Source organism: Emydura macquarii, unplaced genomic scaffold (genome assembly GCF_026122565.2).
Source record: "Emydura macquarii macquarii isolate MOO-44397 ecotype Brisbane River unplaced genomic scaffold, CSIRO-AGI_Emac_v2 contig_629, whole genome shotgun sequence".
Taxonomy (NCBI): Eukaryota; Metazoa; Chordata; order Testudines; family Chelidae; genus Emydura; species Emydura macquarii.
The window spans coordinates 5,852,988-5,876,266 of record NW_027130766.1 but is presented as its reverse complement, the minus strand read 5'-3'; the positions used below and the strand labels follow the sequence as shown (position 1 = coordinate 5,876,266).

The window sequence follows — 23,279 nt, the reverse complement described above, 5'->3', positions numbered from 1 at the left end:
TGTTATGTATGTTGTTTGCTCTTTGCCTGCAGGGGCTTCTTCTGGAAAGAAATACCAGACGCTAAAAATTTATCACTTGGCCCTTTTTAGAACATGTGTAGTTGTAGCCCTGTTGGTCCCAGAATATTAGAGAGAGAAGGTAGGTGAGGTAATTTCTTTTATTGGACCAACTTCTGTTGGTGAGAGAGAAGTTGGTCCAGTAAAAGATATAATCACCTACGTTTCCTCCCTTATTAGAACAATCATAGCAAACCTCAAATGATATTTTTCTCCCACAAATGCAATAGAAAAATCTAACAGTGCACACACTACAATAAACATTTTAAAATAATACTCTAAGCCAAAAGACAGTTTTTGTAGATCTTTTTCCTCCCTTGTGCAACCGTAACTGGTGGTGCTACCACCCCACCAGAATCTGCAGTCTCTCCATATCTTGATGTCTTCAGATCAGACTGGATGTCTTTCTGGAAGAGATACTTTAGCTAAACACAAGCTATTGGGCTCAATACACCTTTCACTACACACCCAGAGATCAGGAGGCAACCTTTGTTTTTGCTCTGTAGACACCCTGATACTGGCTGAGCGGGACTGACTCAAAGAGCCATGTGTTTATTCCTGCAGTCTTGACTGGTATAGAACGATATCACAACTGATCACCCTTTTTTCTTGCATTTTAAACTTCCACTGAAACTGAGGTGAGTATACAGGGAAGGGCATTTTTCTCTTTACTGAGGAACGTGGAGGATCATTGACTTACATGGAAATATCATGCAGTACAGTTACAACACACACAGATTCAGCCGCTGGGAGCGCCTTTGCTTTTCTGTTTACTCTAGAAGTTCCCACTGAACATTCATTCCTAGCTGGTGCATATGAGCTGTCCTCACAGTGAAGCGTTTTCTTCAAGGGAAGAAATCAGTTGTGTGAAAACCCTCCAAGACGCTTAACTAAACTCATTGATTCTCACTATGTTAATCCATAAACCTTATCGTTCTTACAAAGCATCTGCCAGTTTCACCCAGCTTTGGTATCACAGCAGAAATGGCACTGTAGGGAGACCTTGCATTCGAATTTTTCTCTTACAGAGCATCTTACAAAACAATTACTGGGACTCTGAACATAATTAAAATGTAACCACAGAGTACTTTGTGATGCTGTCTCCTTCATTACTGATCCTATCACCTTGCTCACTAATGTGCGAATTCTCAGTGGCTCTCCCAGTCAGTGGCATGATTTAGTGATATTCTGCTGTAGGTTGGGAGGAGCTCACTAGTGTGCAAATACGTGTAACAATTATTCATCCTTATTCTGACAGCATCCTCTGCTCTGCCTCTGTAGTCAGTTCATTCTAAAATGCTAAGCGACGGTCTTTAAGGGAGTGCTCGCAGGTTGGAATTATTTCCAGGTGGTCAACTTCCATTCTTCTGGGGAGTGGAGAGAAGGGCGTATTTGTGTACAGCAAAACTGTGTCAGGCCTCTGTGCTCTCAGCAGGGCGTCTTCTGTTGGGACAGAGTCCCAGTTAAAAGCAGCATGTTTAAAAAAAAGGTATTGGTAATTCTGAAGGCCCTTGGTCTTAATTTAGTGTCATCCAAATAACCTAGTGACATTCACACTTTGGATTTGTTTCGCGTTTGCTGCCCTCCCATGAGGTAATGGATGCTGGTTTAAGTTCAGTTTGCTGTCACTGGTGGTCAGTACATAGAGGTGTAGGAGGCAATGTCTGGACCAGTCTGCAGAAATAAAGCTGTGGGTTTTCCCTGCCAGAGCAGAGAAATGAAAAGGCGTTTTGCTGTGCCCCTGCAGTGCCAGTGGTCACACAAGTAACTCTAATAAACTACGTGGCCCCATCCCGCAGCCATCACTGACACAGCTAAGCCCACTGACATTGTGTCTTCTCACATGAGTAAGGCTCAAGTATCTAGATACTGTGTAATCCTTGCTTTTGCAGAAATATTTTCTATCCAACTGGTGAATTTGACCATTTAAAAAAAAAATATTCTTGGCTATGGCCGTTATCCCTGTATGGCTGATTTTGTGTGTTTTATACAGGCCTTCTTTGAGAGTCACCCCGCTCCATCGGCAGAACGCACTGTCCAGCAGTGCTGTGAAAATATCTTGCTGAATGCAGCTTGGCTGAATCGGGACGCCGAGAGCATCCACCAATATCTCCTGCAGCGCAAGGCCCCACCAGCCATGGTGTGAATCTGTGCATGCGGCTGGTGCAGTCCTACTGCCTCATCAGGGGGAGAGGGAGGAGCTACCCAACAGCTGATTCATATGCCAAGAATTTGGAGTCTTTTCTCAAAGCAATGGGGATTGGACAATGAATGTAGTTAACTGGTTCCTGTTCACACTCCAGAATTAAATTCTATTAAAAAAAATTATCAGCAATTCAGCAAAAAAAAAATCTGTAAATATGATAGTAATAAAATAGAGCATAACAAAACTGTGAAACTTCCTCAAGCCTTGTCAGTGGTTAAAATATTTAACACCCCTTCCTACACTCTTATTGACAGATGTTCTGTTTTTTACATCCCCTGAAAAGGAAACCAGAGGCTCTGGGTCAGTGGAATTTTGTGGTGAGTCTGGGGCAGGAATGGGTTAACACCTGTGTGAGACAGAGACCTACAAGACACTGTAGTGCAGTGTGTGGAACAGTTCACTATGAAAGGCAGGTAGCTGGTATAACATAGTCTGATTCTGTGCATAAATTCCACCTGCTTGGTTTTTGGGAGATTATTTTCTTGCAACCTCCAATCAAATCCCAGGATAGTAGGTTCCCCCTATTCCCTCTGTCACCTCTTGGCAAAAAGAAAAATGTTCTGTCGCTCTTTGGTTTTTCTCCTTGGTTCCACTTGCTGATGTCCTTCTTGGAGATAAAGGAATTGTTAAGGCAACATCTTTCATAGCCACATTAAATAAGAGAACAATTCTTGTGATTTTTTTTCTTCTTAAATGCACCCTCAAAATGCATGTGAATGAGGAGATAGAGTAGTGTGTGACTTGCGCGCACCTTCTAGTCAAGACACCGTTACTTGTTTCAAAGATCCAGCTTGTTTAGCCTCCTCATGGCCATAGCAACACTCGCTTCTTTTGGTTCCTTTTCTGTGATGTTGATGGTAACTTGATTCAGAAGCCTTAAATTAGTGATAACTGGTGTGATGACGACGTCTAAGCTGTAAGGCCATCATTTACTTCACAAAGCAGCATGGTCCACTAATCAGGAAACACCATCTAATACAGAGATTTGAGTTCCCATGGTTTTTTCTTTTAACAGGAATTCATATTTGGAGTGGCTTAACTATTTCAGAAGGTCATCAGACTAACTGTCAGACTGCTTCCCTGAAATCTTTTGTGCTATTGTTTAAAAAAAAAAATTAAAACAGTTGGCGTTAATAAAAATGTCAATGTGAAATCGACGTCCTGCTTTTTGTGTTCTGTTCAGGGCCGGAAGAAGTGTTGCTGCTTCAGATTAATCATTGCAGCTTTGAAATCTTCTTAAATTTCCATGGAACACTATTGGTCATTTGTCCATTGTGGTTTTTAACTGCTCAAAGGAGCACTTGTCCTCAGACTTTTTGTCCCTCCTGCAGCCAGTGATACGGTATCGCGCCGGCAGGATGAGTGTAACCATAAGGCGATTAGAAGACCTGTATATCTTGGATAGTGTTTTGCATACAGCCTATATCCCAAACACGGTAGAACTAATAGCCAAGGGACAGAATTTGAGGTGTAGACAAGGGAGAAGAGATTTAAAACCTCGACTGCAAACATGAGATGAAGAGTTGGGGTGGTAGAGATACAGGAAGATGTTTAAAGTGGTAGGAGCTACAGAGGAGCTTTTGCACCAGCATCTAGCAGTGCAGAGGAAGGGAAATAAAACAGAAATCAGTTTAGCATAAAGACTGTCGGCGCAAGTCATCACGGGCTTTAATATAAAGGCGGGAACTTGGAGCTGAATCCTGAAATGGAAAGGGAACCAGTGAAGGAGACAAAATTGGCTGAATGTGGGAATGCTTAACGTGTGTGAGAAGGTGGGGCAGGGGAGGAGGTTTCTGCACGAGCTGTAGGCAGAAAAGCTGGCGCTTGAAGCTACAGAAAACTGCCAAAGGCACGGATCACTTGAGCAGAGCTACCGAGTCAAGGCATTGGTGTACATGGGTAAAAGCCCACGTTTCCAATAGCTATAAAGAGCACCTTGTGTTTGGTCTGAAAAAGCCAGCCTCCCCGGGGGTTAAAGTGTGGCTATATGGTCAGAAATGTGACTAAAATAGGCAAGCTGTCTGCTCCGCATGTGGTCTGAGTCACACCTCCTTCATTTACTGACAAAAACAATTTTTTTCTTTCTGTCAGCGCTGCAGCGCCAATGTAACTGCAGCAGAGTAGCTGGTTTCTCTTCTGCCTCTTGCACACTGATAAAATAACCTGCAAGGTTCTCATTCCAGCGTGATTAGTGATGAATGAAGAGAAAAGAACGCGGCTTGGTTTTTTTTTTTTTGACACCAGATGCAGCTGCTAAGTTAAAACCGTCTCATTTTGACTTGGAAATGAAGCATATCTGGTTTGCAAGCTATTGAGGTAGAACCAAAAAATAACGCCTTTGTGGCCACTGTCCAGGTTGCTGACTAACGAGTGGAAAACTTGGTTCTCGTCTCTGGAGTCAGGAGAGTTGATTTTGATTAGATCCCAAATGACGATAAAATCTGGTTTCTTTTGTCCATTTCATATCATCATCCTGCAACGTGGTACAAACCGGTGCCCTCTCTAGGGAGGCCCAGGACAAGAATAGAAGGAGTAGCAGCAGATCAGGATTGTGGAGCATGATCTGAGACTTGGGTGATGAATAACAGGAACTTCGCAGGGTAGGAGTGAAGTCTCTCTTGCAATGCTGTGTGCAGCCCATGGTTGGAACATCAGGGACAGGATTATAGGTAACTTTCATCTCAGTTCATTTAACAAGGGCTCCACTGTATTGTATTTGGAAGTTAAGCACGTGAAATATTATACGGAATTCTTAATTTGTGCCCCCCTGCTCCCCCCCTTTCTAGTCTGCTTCACTCTTTACCACCCTATGTCCTGTTTGAGATCTGAAGTAAGAGACCTGCAGCAATGGAAGCTTTCCTGACCTGTTTTGGAGGAATTTGCTTCCATGTCCATCCTATCCCTGGCCTGGCTGCTGCAAAACATCCCAAAATCTATCCCTGCAGGAACCTTGGCGCGAGGCTGGCTGTGACAGGCCAAGGTGGTTCATGGAAAAATCTGTATGGAATCTGTTCTCCCTGTCTTGCAGGAGCATGGGCTTTCTGAAGGTCTCATCTGGATATATTCCAGATACCTCCTAGGGCCGATAGCTTCTTACAAACACCTGCTCGTGCTGCATTCCTGAGAGCAATGTGAGGAGTGAAAGAGTGGGACTCCTGGGTTCTAACCCTGGTGGCTTTGACACTGTGGATGCGTAACCCATGCCTTGTCGGACCCATCTTTGGGTATCAGACTTCACTCCCAGGCAGGCTGAGGTTTAAACACTAAGATGCTGTCATTAATTCCCATATTGGAGTGTGCAGGCCTGTGGAAACGGCCCCTCAGCCTCAGGGACTTGGCTGTTGGTTTGTCCCCGGCGGTTGGACTGGCTGTGCGGTGAGGGCGACCACACGCATCCGAAGTGTGGCAGCACCATGTGGAATGTTCCTTTAAAAGAGCAGACGCTTTGCATGCGTTAGAACGGCAGGTGGAATTTGCTAGACTCCCCAATCAAAACAGCCCCACTTGGAAATAGGGCTCCTGAGTCCCTGCGTGGTCTTCTGACAGCTGTACCCAAGCTGCTAATTTGAATCCCAGTCAACCAAAGTGCTGTGTAGGCTTGGAACAGATGCTGCTCCCACCACAGACCTCATTTCCTGCTCTGTGCAAACTGAGGCGGGGCTTCCAGAAGCACAAAACATCAAAGTGCTATAAATGAGCCGCGCAGGTTTCTTTGGGCGGGAGGTTTAACTGTCTGATCTCTCTACACTCAAGGCTGTAGGGACCTAGTCAAGTTAAATCCTATTTTAAAACACATTTCCTTGCCTGTTTGTTAAACCCCACCTGAGATCATTAAAACCCAGCTTTTCAAAAAATACAGATCTCAGACTCTTCCCTTCCGATGGTTTGTTCGCTTTTGCCATTTTCGTAGCTTGGACAATGAAAATAGCCTAGTTTCAATTCACCTTTTCAAGTCAGTTTCCTTTTCAAGTTCTCATCCACCTAGACTGAAAATGCTGCAGTGTAGGGGAAGATTTTGGCTTAGAATCTCCATTGGCCTTTTAAAAACGTCATTGAAATATTGGTTGGTTTTTAAGTTTTGTGTAAACTCTTCTTCCAGAAGTTTAGAGGTTAAATCTGACTTGAATTTTTGTTTACTTTTCAAGAATCCATTTAGGTTTTTTTTTGCTCAATACATCGGATCCTACCAATTCTGCTGGCTCATCTGAAGCAGATAGGTACGAGCTGGGCTGAAACTCGAGCTGCTTCGTTGGCCTGTCTACAAAAAAATGACAACTAGAATATCATTAAATGTAGCCTCTAGTACACTGGTTCAGATGCAGCCAGTCTTGGCTGCGATCAGGAATTATGGACATCTGAAGTGACTTTATCAATGCAGTTTGGAGTGGGCAGGTATCTGCATTATAAAAACGGCTACGCTCGGTGGCCTTCTGCTGAAGTCTGAAGAGGCCGCTGAGCTGAGCTCGTAGAAGTAGTTGTCATGGGTGGCATGTAGTAGGAAGCTTAACCTGCCATTGCTTATACTGGGACCAGGGTGATCAACCCAGCTCCTTTCAAAAGGCTGAAATTCAGTTTTAAATGAGGTTTGTAGAAGTATTCTCGCCTTCTAACGCAAGCGGGAATGGGGCAGGTGGGTTGACCATTCACAAAAAACTGTACTACTTTTGAGCAAGGTCCTAATCTCTAAATCTTCTACAAAATGTTAACTTCCAAAAGGTTCCAGGTTAGGGTAAAGGATAAAGTAACAGCCACTGGCGTTCCTACCTGAATCAGGGCTTGCTTTGGACACTAGCAAACGGCAAGTTGTTCTGACTCGACCCAAGTCAGATGTTTTACAGCTCATCGCAAATGCCCCAACCCTGGGAAGCAATTTAAAAAACTTCAGAGGATTTTTTTTAATAGCAAAAGACCCAGAGGCTTTGCTGTTGCCACTGAGGGTGATCACGTGCTGCTGTCCTCACCGGTTTGGTCTGCACTAAGCACCAGGCCCAGAGCCTCAGAGGTATTAGGTGCTTACGTGTCTTGCGGGGAACGTCTACACTGCAAAAAAAAAAGCCCAGATGAATTGAGTGGCAGGTCTAAAAATTGCTGTGCTGGATGCCGGGGGTTGAAATGCAACTGGAGCCCCAAGGTTTCTACTGCTAGTTTCAGCCCGGTCGTGCGAGCCTGAGCCAGTTGATCTTGGCTCTGCGACTCGCTGCCGTGGGTGGTTTTTCTTTGGTTTTTTTGCAGTGTAGACGTAACCGCCGTCTGTCTGAGCTTTAGCCCATGGCAGTTTGGAGCCGGCTACGCCAGCTGCTGATGTTCTGAGGCGGAATTTCACCTTGACTCTATGAAACGCAGCCTCTCCCTGCACTGGGGGTAAAAGTCCTGGGGCCACTACATGAAGGGCAAGTAAGAGGGAAGAAAGGTGAAAATCCACCCTCCTGCTGCCACTCAAACTCCTAGAGGGGAAAGGCCAAACCCGCTGTTCTCCTTTCAGTGCGAGTATGGGGCAGCTTGACCCCACGGTGCTGAGATCCTGTTGTAAGAGGGCTGGACTGACTCCAAAGGCTTGTCCACGCTTGGATGCTAATCCTGTTTCAGGTGGGGTGTGTAGACAAGCCCTAAGGCACCAGTAGGTGTAGCAGGAAGTGGTGTGGCGAGGTCAGTAGGTGGTGCTATTCTCCTTTGACTCAGCCCCGCCGTCGCAGGAGGGGTAACTGCTGCTGCAGGCGCTGCCTTGTCAATGGGACATGAGCGTGGGCTCTGCAGCATAGGGGGTGGTTCAAAATTCCCTGGAGCTTTTCATCAGCATGTGAGGTTCAACTCTGCAGTTCTGCTGGACTCTGGGGTGGGGTAATTACATTCCCACCCTAAATTTCCCCCACGTTCTCAAGCAGATAGGGTATCCTCCTTCACTTCTTCTCCTAAACTCTTAAGAGCAGCCCTTTGCCTTGTTGAACAATTGCTGCATATAACCCCCGAGATGGGGCTGCATTTCCGGCAGCGTCTACGTTTGCTTCCTCTCTTGCAGCTTCTTCAAAGGCGGGTGTGTGTGTGTAGACACAGCTCCAAGTGGCTTACCAGCATTTTCACTCCTGGCAGAATCTTGTTTGAACTTCAATAGCAGCGCGGGCCCCACTGGCTGTGCTTGCAATCCATGGACTGTCCAAAAGAGCAGCCAAAACCCATTGAACTTCAGTCCACATAACTAAAGAACATAGCCAAAATGGCGGGAGGAGAAGGGACTTTCTCAAGGTTACATGGTAGATCAGCGCCAGAGCCAAGAACGGAACCGAGCTCTCTGGCCGTGTACGCTGATTACCCTCTCCACTCAGCTGCTCTGCCTTCTTTAAGCTGGGCCTCTCAAAGCTGAACAAATGTTAAGTATCACAACCCTCCTGTGATGCTCACCCCTTTTGCAGCTAGGGAAACTGAGGCACAGAGAGGTTAAGCAACTTTGTCACACAGTGACATAGTGGCAGAGTTGGCAGTAAAACCCAGCACTCCCAGCCCCCAGTCATCTGCTGTAACCACTGATCCATACTCCCAGAGTTCGGAACAGTACTGAGGTGTCCTGGCATCCCCAGTTCTCACTCTCACCCCTCCACCCGGGAAAACAATAACCCCACTGGAAGCATCAATTCCCCGGAGAGCCTGCGACTGCGTGGCACGTTGCTCTAAAGGGCAGCTGAGCTGTTTGTTTGGAGGGGGATTCCAGGATTTCCTTCCCTAGATCATCTAGTCAGTTTATGAAAACCAGCTGAGCCCAGCCTTCCGTCCCAGGAGCACCGAACACACCATGTATGGCAATGAAGAAGAGAAGAGTGCATCTATCTCAAGTGAACATCCCCAGCTCGCCAGACCAATCAGAGCCGCCCCTGCAATCTCAGCTGTTCTCTGCTCAAGCCTGATTTTACACTCGGTTTCAGTGCTTTGATTTCTGCCATGGGGACCGATTTGAACCTGGCTCTTCAGCCCCTCACTCTTCCGCTGTCCTGAAGGAACACAGCTTTAGGGAAGGCCCTGCAGCACCGAAGGGCAGGCAGAGCTGGGAATAACGCTCATAAAAGTCAGACCATGCGTGCTGGAAGGTTGGGGGTTTTCAGATGCACCCTAATGCCAGCGCTTAGACAGAACCAGGCTGAGTTTGGAGCCGGCCACGCTTTGGTCTAACCCAGAAGCCAGGGCCAAATTACCATTTTGAGTGGAAACAACCGAAGTTGTTGGCGGTGGCGAGATTTCAACCCAAATGGTGCCGTTTGGGTGAGTTTCACCTTCAGCCATTTGCCTCGCTAGCAGAGGGAGGCCAGAGAGGAGTGAGGGGGAGTTTACCATGAGGGGGATCTGCTCTTTGGGCCTGAATAACACATCACATGCGTGAGTCAAGATGCAAATAGGAAGTGGTCTTAAACTAGGTTGCAACCTGTAGGGTAGCACTTGAAGACTATTTAGGAGCTTCAGCTTAGAGCAGAAATTAGTGGCCCATTTACTTAGCAGCAGCTCATGGAAACGTATCGCGCACAAGCAATGAGCATCCAAGTAACTGCGGTTCCAGCCTGCGTCCACACTGAAAAGGGGGCAGATGAGTCTGAGTTAAAACAGAACCTGAGCTCTAACTTATATCTCCAGCCAGGCAAGCGCGCCTGGGTTCAAAGCACCTCTATGCTCAGCTCAGTTTTTGTGTGAGGCTGGGAAGGTGGTTAGGGCTAAAACCTGGGTTAACTCTGCAGTGAAGAGCAGCCAGACCCTGGTTCACACATGGAGTGACTGAGGCAGATCACCATCTGACCTGCAACATTAAAATAACCGCCACAGGCCTCCCTGAATTACTTCCTGTTTGAACCAGAGCCAATCGTTCAGAAAAACATCCCGTCTTGCTTTGCTGCTTAGGCTGAGATAGAGGAAATGTTTACGTTCTAAGAGGAGGAGATAGGGTTCGTCAGAAGTACTGAGCAAGGCAGAGGAGGCATAGACATCATGGGACCAAGGTGCTGCTTTTCCACTCTCCCCTCAGTGCCAACAGCCCCTGCAATAGAGAAATCCACAATGAGGAAAGAAAACCGGACCCTATGTAGTAGCTTGTGTCGGGAGGCTCATGGAGTGAACAAAGTCAACAGCTAAAGTATTTCTGGCAGTCTCTACCACTCAGCAGACACGTGTGTGTCTGTCTAATCCATCCATGTAGCGAATGATCAAAGGAACACAGTTAAAGACTCAAAAGATGGTGTCTCCTAGCTGGCTGTAGGCAGCAGGGTTCCTGCCGCCATAGTAAATGGGGTGGGGGTTGAGTTGATACGGGATATTCTAAGGAAGAGCGTCTCAATGTATCCCATTCTGGGAACCCTCTCCCAGCTAGTAATGTGAGAAAGGCTGAGAAATTGCAATCCCCAGGTTTTGAATCTGTGTTCCAGGGGGTTTTCTAGGGAGTCTCCCAGAGCCTTGAGGTTATATCCCACCTTCCAAAGCCCCGCGTCACACTTAATTGTCCCTCCAGTGATAGAAAGCAGAAAGAATCCTCTTCCCTGAGCCCCCGCTCGCTATTTGCAGTCCGCTAGCAGGTCACTGCTCTGGCTGGTTGGGAATTTTCCAACATATTGTGCTTTTCATTGAAAAATGCCGATTTGTCAAAACCATTCGCCCCAGAGCATCAGGCTCGACCAATTCCCGACTGGAAACAAATGTGGGGAAAAAAAGGTTTGAAATTGTCGAAGTTTTTCATCTGGAGCCAGTTTGAAATGAAAAAATCTGGTTTCCCAGTGTGGAATCCACTTTTTCAGGTTTGAGATTTAAATTGATTAGGCTGAAAGGGTTAGAAAATAGGAGAGAGAGTCAAAATTTTAAACAAAAGAGCTTGAATGACCCAAAACAAACAAAATCCCTGTTTTCAGTTGGCAAATATTTTTGACATTTCGTCCCAATCCACTAGAGGACATTTCAAACTCTCAAAAACATTTGTGTGATAGCAAAACTGATCCCTGACAAGGTTTAGTAGCTACCGAGGAACTCCCTGCCACCAGGATAGCGTGCGCTGCTTCTACAATAAACCCAAGGCCGCCTGCTCTTAGATCAGCGCTGTCCAGTTATTTTTTCTGGTTCATATGTTCTGCTTTCTTACCCTTTATCAGTGTGCCCTTCCACCAGTGTCAATCATTTAGCAAGGGGCTAGTTATCCAGTGGCTAGAGCAAGTTACTGGGAACCCAGGACTCCTGGGTTCTAATTCTGGCCCTATGTGATCTGGGGCTTACTGTGCCTCAGTTTCCCCACCTGTACAATTAGCATAATGAGCCCTATTGTGCAGGGCTTAATGGCTTGAGAGGGTGACTCAGAGGTCTATGCAGCAGGTTTTAAATGTACATCCTCCCTTGATCCACAGGTCCTTGTCTCGGAAAAGTCAACAGCGTCTCAGACTTCTGAGAGAGAAATTGAGTTCTGTGTAGTGTGTGTATGGGATCGTAAGAGGAGACCTTGCAAGCTGAGACCTGAGCTGCTGTGTAAAGATCCCAGGACTCTTGTCAGAAGAGTAGTTTCCCCCGCCCCCCATAAAAACAATCACCACAATTCTAATTGAAATAGTTCTACCAGTACAAAACCTGGGTGTGGACCAGGCTGCACTATTATTATTTACTACTTTTATTGCGTAGCACCACAGACCCCCAGTCCTGGATCAGGACCCCAACGCAGTAGGTGGTATACAAACACAGACCAAAGCGAAGGTCCCTGCCCTGATGAGCTCACAGTCTAAATCCGCCTTAATTTCTGCCTGGCCTTCAAAGCAGTTTTTAGGCTAATCAATCTGGAAATTCTGTCAAACCCAAAACCTTTTTGGAAGATGGAATCCTTCAAGGGGCTTTTTTCAGTTCTTTGGGGTTGTGGCAGGTACTGGGGGGGCCCATAAGCCCTTAGCTTCCCAGGGGCCAGCGATAGACTCTAAGGTCAGAAGGGACCAATATAATCATCTAGTCTGATCTCCTGCACAATGCAGGCCACAGACCCTCACCCACCCACTCCTGTAATAAATCTCTAACCTACGACTGAGTTATTAAAGTCCTCAAATCATGGTTTAAAGACTTTAAGGTACAGAGACTCCACCAGCAAGTGACCCGTGCCCCATGCTACAGAGGAAGGCGAAAAACCCCCAGAGCCTTTGCCAATCTGCCCTGGGGGAAATTCCTTCCCAACCCCAAATATGGTGATCAGTTAAACCCTGAGCATGTGGGCAAGACTCACCTGCCAGACACCCAAGAAAGACTTCTCTGTAATAACTTAGAACCCACCCCATCAAACATCCCATCCCAGGCCATTGGCATATCTACCACCAGCAGTCAAAGATCAGCCAGTTGCCAAATTAGGCTGTCCCATTATGCCATCCCCTCCATAAATTTATCAGGCTCAGTTTTGAAGCCAGCTTGGTTTTTGCCCCCTCTCTCCCCCCCCCAGCTGCCCTTGGAAAGCTATTCCAGAACTTCACGCCCAAAAAACCATGTGGATCAGGAGAGTGATTAGTCAAAAGGTTGTGGGAGTTTCATTCATTAACGTTAATTGTTAAGCATTGTTCCTCATCCTGAGCCTTGGCTACTATGCTGTTTTATGGGGAAGAGGGATGGAGCACAGGCCATTGATGTAATTATTCCTTGTTCCCTCGAAAAGCAACACGGGCGCTTGTATTTCCACCATGATAGCCATCACTATCAGGCACCAGAGACAGTGGTTTAACATCAAGTGTATCCTAGATTGCAAACTTCTATAATCCCCCCAATACCCCAGTGTTCTTTATCTATGCTAAGCTATTATATATAGTCACAGACAATGCTGGAGGGAAATCAGCATTCACATTTTTTCTTATCTCTTCCATTGTATATATACAATGCGTATAATGTCCTCTGATGGGGGGAGAGCTGAAGATGTCCTAACACTCCCCAACCCCCTCCAAAAACCATTCAGAGAGATGTGTATTATCTCCAGCAGTTCCCTTCACGGTGGGTTTAATCTTCCCTAGGAAGCACTTTATTACGAAGTTAGCCACAAACCTTTTAGTCCATTTCCCATAGTCCCTACAGCCCCAATATGTCCAACCTCCACAGGCTCTTCCCCTCTAGTCCTTATAGTTACAGCACCTTCCCCTATAGGCCCAGTTCCCAGAGTTCTAGCTGTCCCCCTGTAACCAGTCTCTTACAGGAACCTAGAAACTGTCATTTCAATAACAAAAATTAATAATTAGTAATAACACCTAGTTCTTTTCGTCAGTAGATCTCAAAACACTTTCCAAAGGTGGTCAGTATCATTATCCCCATTTTACATATGGGGAAACTAAGACCTGGCAGGTGTAGAAGAGCCAGGAAAAGACCCTAGATCTTCTGTGTTCCAGCAGTGCTCCACCCACTAGACCATCACTATCTTCAGTGATCCCTTTAGTTAAGCATCTTGTCTCCAGTAGTGGACTGTACCTACCCGACGTTTCAGAAGAACGTATGAGAAACAATGTGATGGACGATAGGCAACCTTCCCATGGCAGTCTCTCCCTAACCACAAGCAGTGAGTAGCTAACTAATGCTATATAGCAGCCATTATAGACCTTGCTCCTACTGACCCAGGCTCTTCAGCTGCACCCCATATTGAAAAGGCCACTATCCACAGCTACGTAAGCAGGATAATTATATATGGGCTAGAAATCATAGAAGATTAGAGTTGGAAGGGACCTCAGGAGGTATCTAGTCCAACCCCCCTGCTCAAAACAGGATTAACCTCAGCTAAATCATCCCAGCCAGGGCTTTGTCAAGCCACATCTTAAAAACCTCTAAAGATGGAGATTCCACCTCCTCCCTAGGTAACCCATTCCAGTGCTTCACCACCCTCCTAGTGAAAAACTTTTTCCTAATATCCAACTTCGTCCTCTTGCTTTAGAGCATAAACCAACCACGAGCAGACTGAGTTTAAGAAGAGACTGCCCCCGTAGGCAGAGGATTCCAGGATTGTCCATTATGTGTTTCTTACACCTGCCTTGGAAGCCTCTGGCACTCGCCCAGACGTATTATTGATCTGATCCCACAGCAATTCCTGCAGTTCTAAAACCACGGGCCCTTCCAGACTCAGTGCTATTTCTTCCAGTTAATAACAAGACCTCAGTCACTCCCCTATAATACAGCCCCAGCACCTAGGGCCCACTCCCTTCACATCCTTCCATATAGCCCCAGCTCCCGTCCCTTGGAAACCCAGCCCCATAGAGCCTCAGCAGCCCCTTGCCCTTATTGCCATAGTCCCCAAAGGCCTCTGATGGACCCCATCTGCTATAGCCCCCCCCCCCCGAGTCCCCCAGCCCTGATGGGCCCCACTCCCCTCTAGCTCCCCAGAACCCCCGTGGCCCTGATAGCCCCACCCTCACTCCCCTCAGCCCTGATAGGTCCCATCCCACTCTAGCCCCCGCCCCCGCGGCCCTGATGGGCCGCCCACTCCCCTCTAGCACCCCCCCGAACTCCCCTGGCCCTGATATCCCCACCCCCACTCCCCTCTAGCCCCCCCCCAACCCCACTAGCTCTGATAGCCCCACCCCCCACTCCCCTCTAGCCCCCCCAGAACTCCCCTGGCCCCTCTAGCCCCCCCCCAGCTCTCCAGGCCGATAGGCCCACCCCCGCCCTGATAGCCCCTCCCCCACTTCCCTCTAGCCCCCCCCGGCCCTGATAGCCCCTCCCCCTCAGTAACTTCCCCTTACGGCCCCGGCCCCGTCCCAGCCTCTCCATCCAGTTCTCTGGGCCGCCCTTGCCCAGCCCGGCCAAAAGGAGCCAATCAGCGCGCTGCGCCGGAGAGCCCCCGCTCTCAGCCAATGACAGCGCATGCGCCGGCGCCGGAGCTGGCCCAATGAGCGCCGCGCGTGTTGGACGCTGCCAGCCAATGAGTCTGTGCAGCGGCCGCGGCGCGGGCCCGGCTCAGTCATATCCCTCCGCCCGCGCGGCCGCCCGGGCCCTTCCCCCCGCTCCGCCTCGGCGGCGCGCGCGCGCGCCCCCCCCCCCCGGCCGCGCGGCCCTTTCTCCCTCCGCCGCCGCCCGCCACAGCCCCGCCGCCGCCCGGAGCAGCAGCAGCCGTCGCCCGCCCCGGGGGGTCCCCGCGCACGAGGAGCCGAGAGAGCGAGCCAGCGAGCGGGACCCCACCCCGTGCCGGAGCCGCGCCGCCGCCGCCATGGAGCTCATCACCATCCTGGAGAAGACGGTCTCGCCGGGTACGGGCCGGCACGTGGGGGAGGGGAGGGGAGGGGAGGGCGGCGGCAGGGCCGAGGGTGGCGGGGAGGGCGCGGCTGGGCCTGAGGGGGAGGCCGGGCCTGGCGGCAGGAAGCCAGGCCTGGGTGGGGACGGGAGCCGGGCTGCGCGGAGGCCGGCGGGAAACAGACCCTCCCTCCCCCCGGGGAGGCCCGGGCGTGGGGCCGGGCCGGGCCTGCCCTGCCGGGGCAGGGGGGAAGCTGTCGCTGAGTGGTGGGGGGCGAGGCCGGTCCCGCAGCGGGGGAAGCCCGAGGCCGGGCGTTGCGGCGTGGGGGGGGAGGGGTGAGGCCGGCTTGGAGACGCTAGGCCGCGGGGAGAGGCCGTGGGGCTCCGGGCGGGGGGAGGTGGGGATGCGGGGGGCGGCCCCGGCATTGGGCAGTGACTGAGCCCGGCTCCCTCTCCCCGCAGACCGCTCCGAGCTGGAGGCGGCGCAGAAGTTCCTGGAACAGGCGGCGATCGAGAATCTGGTGAGCGCGGCGGCGGCCCCGGGCAGGGCGGCGGGGTCCCGCGGGCGAGGGAGCGCCCCGCCCTGCCCCGCGCAGGCCGAACCGCCATCAAGGGCGCAGCCCAACATGCCGGTTCCAGCCGGGGCGGCGGCCGGCCAATGGCGACGCGCCCGGGAGCCGAGCCGGCCAATGGGGGCGTGGAGCCGGGCTGAGGGAAGGCGGGGGGGGGGGGAAGTGTGTTAGGCTGCGCGGCGCTGCGTGTGCGGGGATGGGGCCTGCGGGCCATGTGGGGCGAGCGGGCTGGGCCGGGGGGGGGCTCCCCGTTGTCTGCACAGCGTGCACCCGGGAGAGGCCGTGTGCATGGGACACCCCCCAGCGCTTCCCAGGGTTATAGGCCCTTCACACACACACCCAGCCAGAACCTGATCCTTCATCCTGCTCCCTTCATCTCGTGCCTGCCATGCTGGGCCTTTACCTTCTCTGCCTGCTCGCCTTCCCCCCTCTGCTTTCCTTCTTCACTTTGCCAGGCACTAGTCGTCTCCCGATTTCCTCATTCTTGAGCCTTCCTTCTCTTTCCCCTACTTTCTTCCTACCCCTTTTGTTTTAGTCCCCTTTTTCTCTTAAACGGACCCCTTGTTCTCTTCTGAGCCAGGTGGTTCTCCTCTCAGTCCCCCCACATGTCTGTGGCCAAGATAAGAGAGAGGATGACAGTGTTACCATGTTGGGAGCCCTGCCCATGTAACCACTGCCCTGGGTGGAATTAGAGCAGATTTAGAATGTATTTAAGGGAAATGACAGGATGGGGATCACTTTGTTTCAGAGGGGAAAGATACTAAAAAGTCTGTAAATGACACACTCCTTTTAGTGTGTCATGAACTCTAGCACTCTCCACACGTGCACATACTAAAATAAAGGGATGATTGTACAAACATCATAAGTTAATAGTAGGAAGTATTTTTTAACTTTTCTGCACAGTCAAGGCAAAACCTTTAACCCATTACACTAAAATAAGGGTGTACAGGTCTGATTCTTAGAACTGCTATTCTGCGTACATTCTTCAGGGAATCTCTGGTTCTTTGTGTGAGTGATTAAAAAATGGGTGTATTGCATTTCTCTTTGCTACTGTAAACATTAGTTGTCACCAATTTGTCTGTTGGATTTGGAGATAAAAATTGGGTGTTTAATTTTTTGGCAACCATACATTCTTTCCTCTCCACCAGCATTTTAATTGACAAGCTATGCCAGTTATTGGTGTGTAATTTAATGTTAAAGGATTGTGAAACCTTCTGATAATCAGTCACTATATTTTACTTTTGGGCTTAGAGTTTCATATTCGTTCCAATTCTATGGCTAGCTCTTTAATGAATCATAGCTGTCCACTATAACACGTTGCATATTCTGAGCAATTCTCTGATTTAGTTGATTAAACTGTCTGGGACAGCTTTTTTCTGCCCTTATTTTATGGTTTTTGCTAAATCTTCCTGCAACACTTGTGTGTGAAAGCTATGAGAACTGGTATGGTACAATTGGGGTTGGGTCTGCAGTCTAGAAAATTTAAGTAAGAAATTCTAAATTAGAACGGAGTTTGGGCCAAGAATGAATAAAGCTGGTTCAGTAGGTTTTTGTTTTTGGTTTTTGTTTTTGTTTTTTTAAACTAACCATTTGGGCAAAGCAGGTGAGAAAATAAAGAAATGGTGACTGCTTGCTACTCTTGTTAGTGAATTTTCCTGGCCTAGCTTTCATCAAATTTATGGCATTTTGGGAGTTGAGCCCAGTGTTTCTCCTCAAGAGATGTATCCTTGCAACATGGTCACCATCTCTCCCAAAGACATCCCTTTCCTGAAAGCTTCCACCAGCTTTAGTTTAATCCAGCCTTGCAAAATTTTGTGTTTCAAATATGAATACATTCTTGATGGATGAGTCAAAATAGCTTTTTAATTATGGTAAAAGGTGAACAAGTAGATTTTGTGCCTGGGGCATTTCATTTTTCAGGATATTTGTGCAAGGCTGATTTAGCTTAACGCGGTGGGTTTAAACGACATATTTGTTTACAAACTCTGCACTTTGGGTGTTAAAATAGATGATTTGATAGCCTTGTTAACTTTTTTAGGTGATATTTTGGGTTGTGGAGAATACAACTTTTTCTGTCCCCACTACCTACTTAAAAATTGTTGCTAGCTACTTTTAGGTAGTCTTTCTTAGGCCCTGGTTTCCACTAGAAAATTTTGCACATATTAACTGTGAATGCAATTGCAGCAATTTAAAAGATTGGTTAAATGCTAGCATAGAGGAGGCAAAACAGTTTCAGGAAGACTTGTTTCCACCATGTTGGAATCACTTGTGTATGAATTGCAGTGCAGCTGCACTAAAAAACACACACACAGCTTTCTAGTGGAGACAAGGCTTTGGTCAGCCTTGGCACAAGAACCGCACTAATGGAGCTTCTTATCCATACCCCACACAGTAAAAATCTATCAAATGTCAAGCTGCCAAATTGCAAATAGTCTGAATCCTGAGGAATTGTTCACTAGTCATTACCAAAACCGAACAGTACAAATGCAGGTGTTGATATACATATGTGAAATATCCCTACATAAATAATATCTTTGACATCTGAGAAATTATGTAATAAACGTATTCTCACAGAAATACTTTTATTGTACATAAAGCACCCGATTTCAGCTTTTAAAAGCATTACAAAAATTCCAATATGAAACTATGGCCCAGTGATCCCCTTGGAAAAAGAAATTTTTTTTTTATTCCATGTGATATTTAAATTCATGTTAATTTTAAATACACAGACATTCTTGGATGATATAGGCCTTGGAATAGGACCTTAATGCTTTATTTAAAGGAGTATGTTAAACAAAGAGGAGGATCATGGAAGGTAACTGAATATCTTAAGTAATCTGAAAAAATCCAACAAAGTTAACATCTAGTTGCATTGCCTTCCAACAGTTTTAGTTAGGAGCTTAACGTTCATAATCATGGGATAAAACACAGTCATTGCACGTTAGCAGCAGTATGCTATTAGTCTGATACTATACAAACTGTCCAAAGAGTTTTGCTCTTGTTTGGTTGGGTAGAAGTTTAATTCTCTTTAGTTAGAAAAACCTAATGGATCAGACTCTGATTAAGAGCGGATTAGAGAAGTATCTGTTTGTATCCATTGCTAATCATGATTTTCTCTCCTGACCAGCCCACTTTCCTTGTGGAACTGTCCAGAGTGCTGGCAAACCCAGGGAATAGCCAGGTTGCCAGAGTTGCAGCTGGTTTACAGATCAAGAACTCTCTGACGTCTAAGGACCCAGATATCAAGGCCCAGTACCAACAGAGATGGCTTGCAATCGATGCCAATGCCCGCAGGGAAGTCAAGAACTATGTAAGTAACTTCTGTACTTCACTTCACTTTTGTCCATTCACTTCCAAACGGTTTATCGCCTTTCCCACAATGAGGCTGAGTAATGAACATTTGATCTGTTTCTCACTGGTTGAAAAATCGTTACATCGCTGGCTGTTATGGAACAATAAACCTTATTTGTATTTGTATTAATGCTTTATGTTGCTTTAGCACCTTTAATCTGAGGAGCTGTTTCACAAACATTGAATCTCAAAACACACCTGAAGGGATAGCTAAGGCATAGGTGAGGGAACAGTTCACCAAATCTAATGCAGCTATCTGTGGGGTAAAACACAGCACTGTTCTTTTGAACGTTTCTTGTAAACTGAGGCCTAGGATTGTATTGTTTTAGTTCAGGGCTTCCCAAACTGTGGTATGCGTACGCTTGGGGGTATGCGAGATATCTCTGGGTGTATGTGGGAGAAATTGTGTAATAGTGGATTTTATTTATTAATTACTTTATTGCATTTTCATAATAGGCTACTCAGACAAAGCTTTGAAACTGTGGGAATTTGTTATATAAAATACGGTAGTTAATTTACTTCAAGATGTACCAATGAGAACACAGGTACACAGAGATGCTGACATACAAAGCCTCACCTCCCGTCACCATACAGCACAGGTTCAGTTGCCCAGTAACTGTCCAGTCTAACTTAGCTTAGAACTTAGGGGTTTTTGTAATTTGTATCCATTGCACAATAACTATATCTGTACATAACAGTGAAATATGGACAAATGGCTAAAGACAGGTAGTGTTAAGAAAAACACACAAAGTTGGAGTGTGGTGCTTGAAGTAGGAATTATAAGTAAGGTATTGGGGCAAAAACTGAGACTGCTTTTGTATTGTTAAAGCAGTCTTCAGAAGCATCTGAATAACCTGACAGAAAGATTTCTGAATGGTGAACTGCAATTCCCAGATTTTTTGGAGGATAGTTTTCATCACTAGTAATATACAATTTTATTGGGATTTGCTTTTCATTCTTGGACAATTTCTTCAAATTTTGTTTAACCATGTTAATTGTAGCTTACATTGTTAAGTCTCTGAGATGGACAGACTTTCTGTGTGCGTGTGTGCGCACGCACACATACACGGCCTAGTACTCTGTGGATGTGTAAGAGTATACAAATTCCAGATGCTCAGAGCTACCACTAAGTTTTGTAAAGATGTGGAGTATCTTTGTGATCTGTCAAGCTTAAAGCTCTGACCTTTGTCAGAGGAGATGGCAAAAGATGTTGGTTGTGCTAGCAAGTGGTTAGTGTGAGGAGACATAGTGCTGGCTTGGCAATAATGATTTTCCAACAGATAACTGCTATGTTCTTTAATGACAATAAGGTAGTGTGCTCTTAACCAGAGAATCGTTTGTGCTGGTTATCTTTTTGACTTGTGAAGATGTATGTGCACTTGGATCTATGTAGAACTATACAGTGGGTATATTCTGTGTGCAAATGGAATACCCATTCTGCATAATCATTCATCTGGGATAATTGGTATGTTTTGAATGTTTAACACCTACATAGTATTTTCCAGAGTAAGGTGGATAATTATATATTGTTTGATAATTTAACTTTAGTTTTTCAGTTATGACTTCCAATGAAAATAATATGGTGTAATGTTGTTTTGATGTTTTTGACCTCAGTTGACAAATGCATGACTGGAAATTTAGCAGCTTTTGTTTTTTGGTACCTCTGATTACAAAATGAGAGATCCCTAGTTTAGGAGCGCCTGGGCTGTAGTATGTTAAAGAAAATTCATCCATTTCATTTGCTTTTAATACTGTCCCTCCAAAGAATTAAAGAAATAATCCTTTATTCATTGTCATTGGATCATGTGGTGCAAGTAATCTACTGAGAAAAGCAAGAATCATAAACCAAAAAGTTATTAGCTTTTTCTTGAAACTTTGAGAATTTTCTTATTTGCACTACCCTTTTTCCTGTTCAGAAGTTAAGTGGGAGTTGTCTCAGATACGGCAATTTCTTGCTATATCTTTGGGGGATCTTACTGAATTAAATTTAAATCGCTTTGGAGTCCACTATATTATGAATGAAAAGTGCATACATTATTGTGGGGTTGTATATGACTTCTCTAGAGAGGAGATGTGGCCAGTGAAAACCCTCAGAAGTGTTATGAGCTTCAAAGCACTATTTTAAACGTATGCCAGATCAGAAGGAACTTGGGACAAACAAAATTAAGTGGCTTTCCTATGAGATACCTGGGATGGGGGAATGGGGAAGGGGTGAATGCAAGTTCTCACCTCCAGACTCAACCTTTTGAAGCTACACCCTGTGGAGAGAACCATTTTCTGACTGATTACCTGTTCATGGTCTCTAAGGATCAAAGACCCAAGCTGTATGTCCTGTATGTACTTGTTTTGGACTAAAAGCTGGTATGAACTTGTAACCACAGGAAAAAACTATTGATGGGATTGAAAGGGCTGATCACTTGCCAGAGCCCTTGTTGGAGTTGGGGGTGGGGGAATCATTTCTGGTAAGCTTATTAGCATGCATGTAGGTTCTTTTGTTGTTGTTATGTTTTCTCTCTGTAATGCTTTCACCTTATGAATAAGACTGCTTGCTTAGAAAGGGTTGTGTGGTAACTTAAAACTGGGCAATTACAGCTGTTCAAAGCCTTTGGAGAGAAAGCAAAGTGAAGATGATGACCAGTTAAGGCAGACTGGCTTGCTGGGAAACTCACAGTGTAGACTTGGGAATGTGCAGCGTGGAAAAACACTAGTCAGAACGGAGAGAGACACGTGTTTCCATCCAAGAGAGATGATGGCTGGGACGCAGAATCCGAAAAGTGGGTACCCTTGCTGAATCACAGAGGGAATACAGGTGCAGTTGAACTGAACTGCAACAGCAGTGTATTGACCAATTACTACTGACTGATTATCAGTGGCCTGTGTGCAATGAGTTGGTGCATTGCAGTCCCTATCCCATCATAAAACCATTGCCACGTTTGGCTTTAACTGGTATTATGAATACCAAAGATTGAATGGCCATGGAAGCTTTTCCCTCATTCATAAAGATGGACTAATAGTGATAGGTAGCTTGGGAGAATCTTTCAATACTACCAACAGTTCCATACCTATTGTATGGATAAAGTATCTGAGGTTGTGGGTCCTCCAATTACTAAAATTATTTTTTAAAGAAAAATGGAAGTTACTTGCTGAAGTGGAGAATACAAAATGTCTTTGCTGCTGAGCGAAGATTAGAAAGACTGTTCAGCAAGTCAACCAGTTAGAATAAATAGAAAGGTCACAATAATTTGGACCATACTGCTCAGCCAGAAGCAGTTCAGTGCTTCCTATTGGGACAGTTTGACTTACCAGTTTCCTTACAGAGAATCAACTATAATAGAAATTTAAAATATTATTCAGCCCCACTCAAAGACCATCTTCTCATAAGCTGTCAAGGTAGATTTTTGATTTAGGGTGCCATTTATCCAATTTTTAATTCAATTTTTATTCATTTTCATAAACAATACAATTTACAAAGAGGTAAATGACTCACAGCATGTATATGTTTACCAAATGCTGCACATTTCACAGGATATCCAATACAGCTATGCAGCTTTACAACTTGTCAAAGCTGCAAGACCGGGCAATACAGAATCAGACAATATCACACAGCCATAACATGTTAGGGTAGGGAGGAATAACGATTTAAAAAAAAAAAAACCAATCACAAACCAAAAAAGAAAGGAGAGGATGGAGGTGTGGGAAGAGGGAGCAGAGAAAGCAGAAGGGTCAGGTGGAATGGAAGTTTGGCATTGTTTGAGCTATCTCAGCATTTTGTGTCCAAGTGCATCAAGAAATGGGATCCAAATTACTTCAAATTCATGTAATTCCTCTCTGCATTGAAGAGCTTTCCTTTCTTTTTGCTGCTAGTTTTTCTGATTTATAATCTTATAGCACACAAGGGGAATTGTTCCCTTCGT

The 23,279-nt window shown here is 46.4% G+C and overlaps 2 protein-coding genes across 2 annotated transcripts in view; both read left to right on the top strand.

The window, feature by feature from the left end:
* Positions 1 to 3,418, top strand: part of NPEPPS (aminopeptidase puromycin sensitive) — a 58,751-nt gene extending 55,333 nt beyond the window's left edge. Inside the window, exon 23 of the mRNA XM_067541165.1 lies at positions 2,051 to 3,418. Coding sequence (XP_067397266.1) covers positions 2,051 to 2,203 — 153 coding nt within the window. The 3' untranslated portion in view covers positions 2,204 to 3,418. The remainder of the gene's footprint in view (positions 1 to 2,050) is intronic.
* Positions 3,419 to 15,186: 11,768 nt separating this feature from the next.
* Positions 15,187 to 23,279, top strand: part of KPNB1 (karyopherin subunit beta 1) — a 33,383-nt gene continuing 25,290 nt past the window's right edge. The window contains exons 1-3 of the mRNA XM_067541163.1: positions 15,187 to 15,459; positions 15,905 to 15,963; positions 19,142 to 19,324. Of these exons, the coding sequence (XP_067397264.1) occupies positions 15,420 to 15,459; positions 15,905 to 15,963; positions 19,142 to 19,324 (282 nt within the window). The 5' untranslated portion in view covers positions 15,187 to 15,419. The remainder of the gene's footprint in view (positions 15,460 to 15,904; positions 15,964 to 19,141; positions 19,325 to 23,279) is intronic.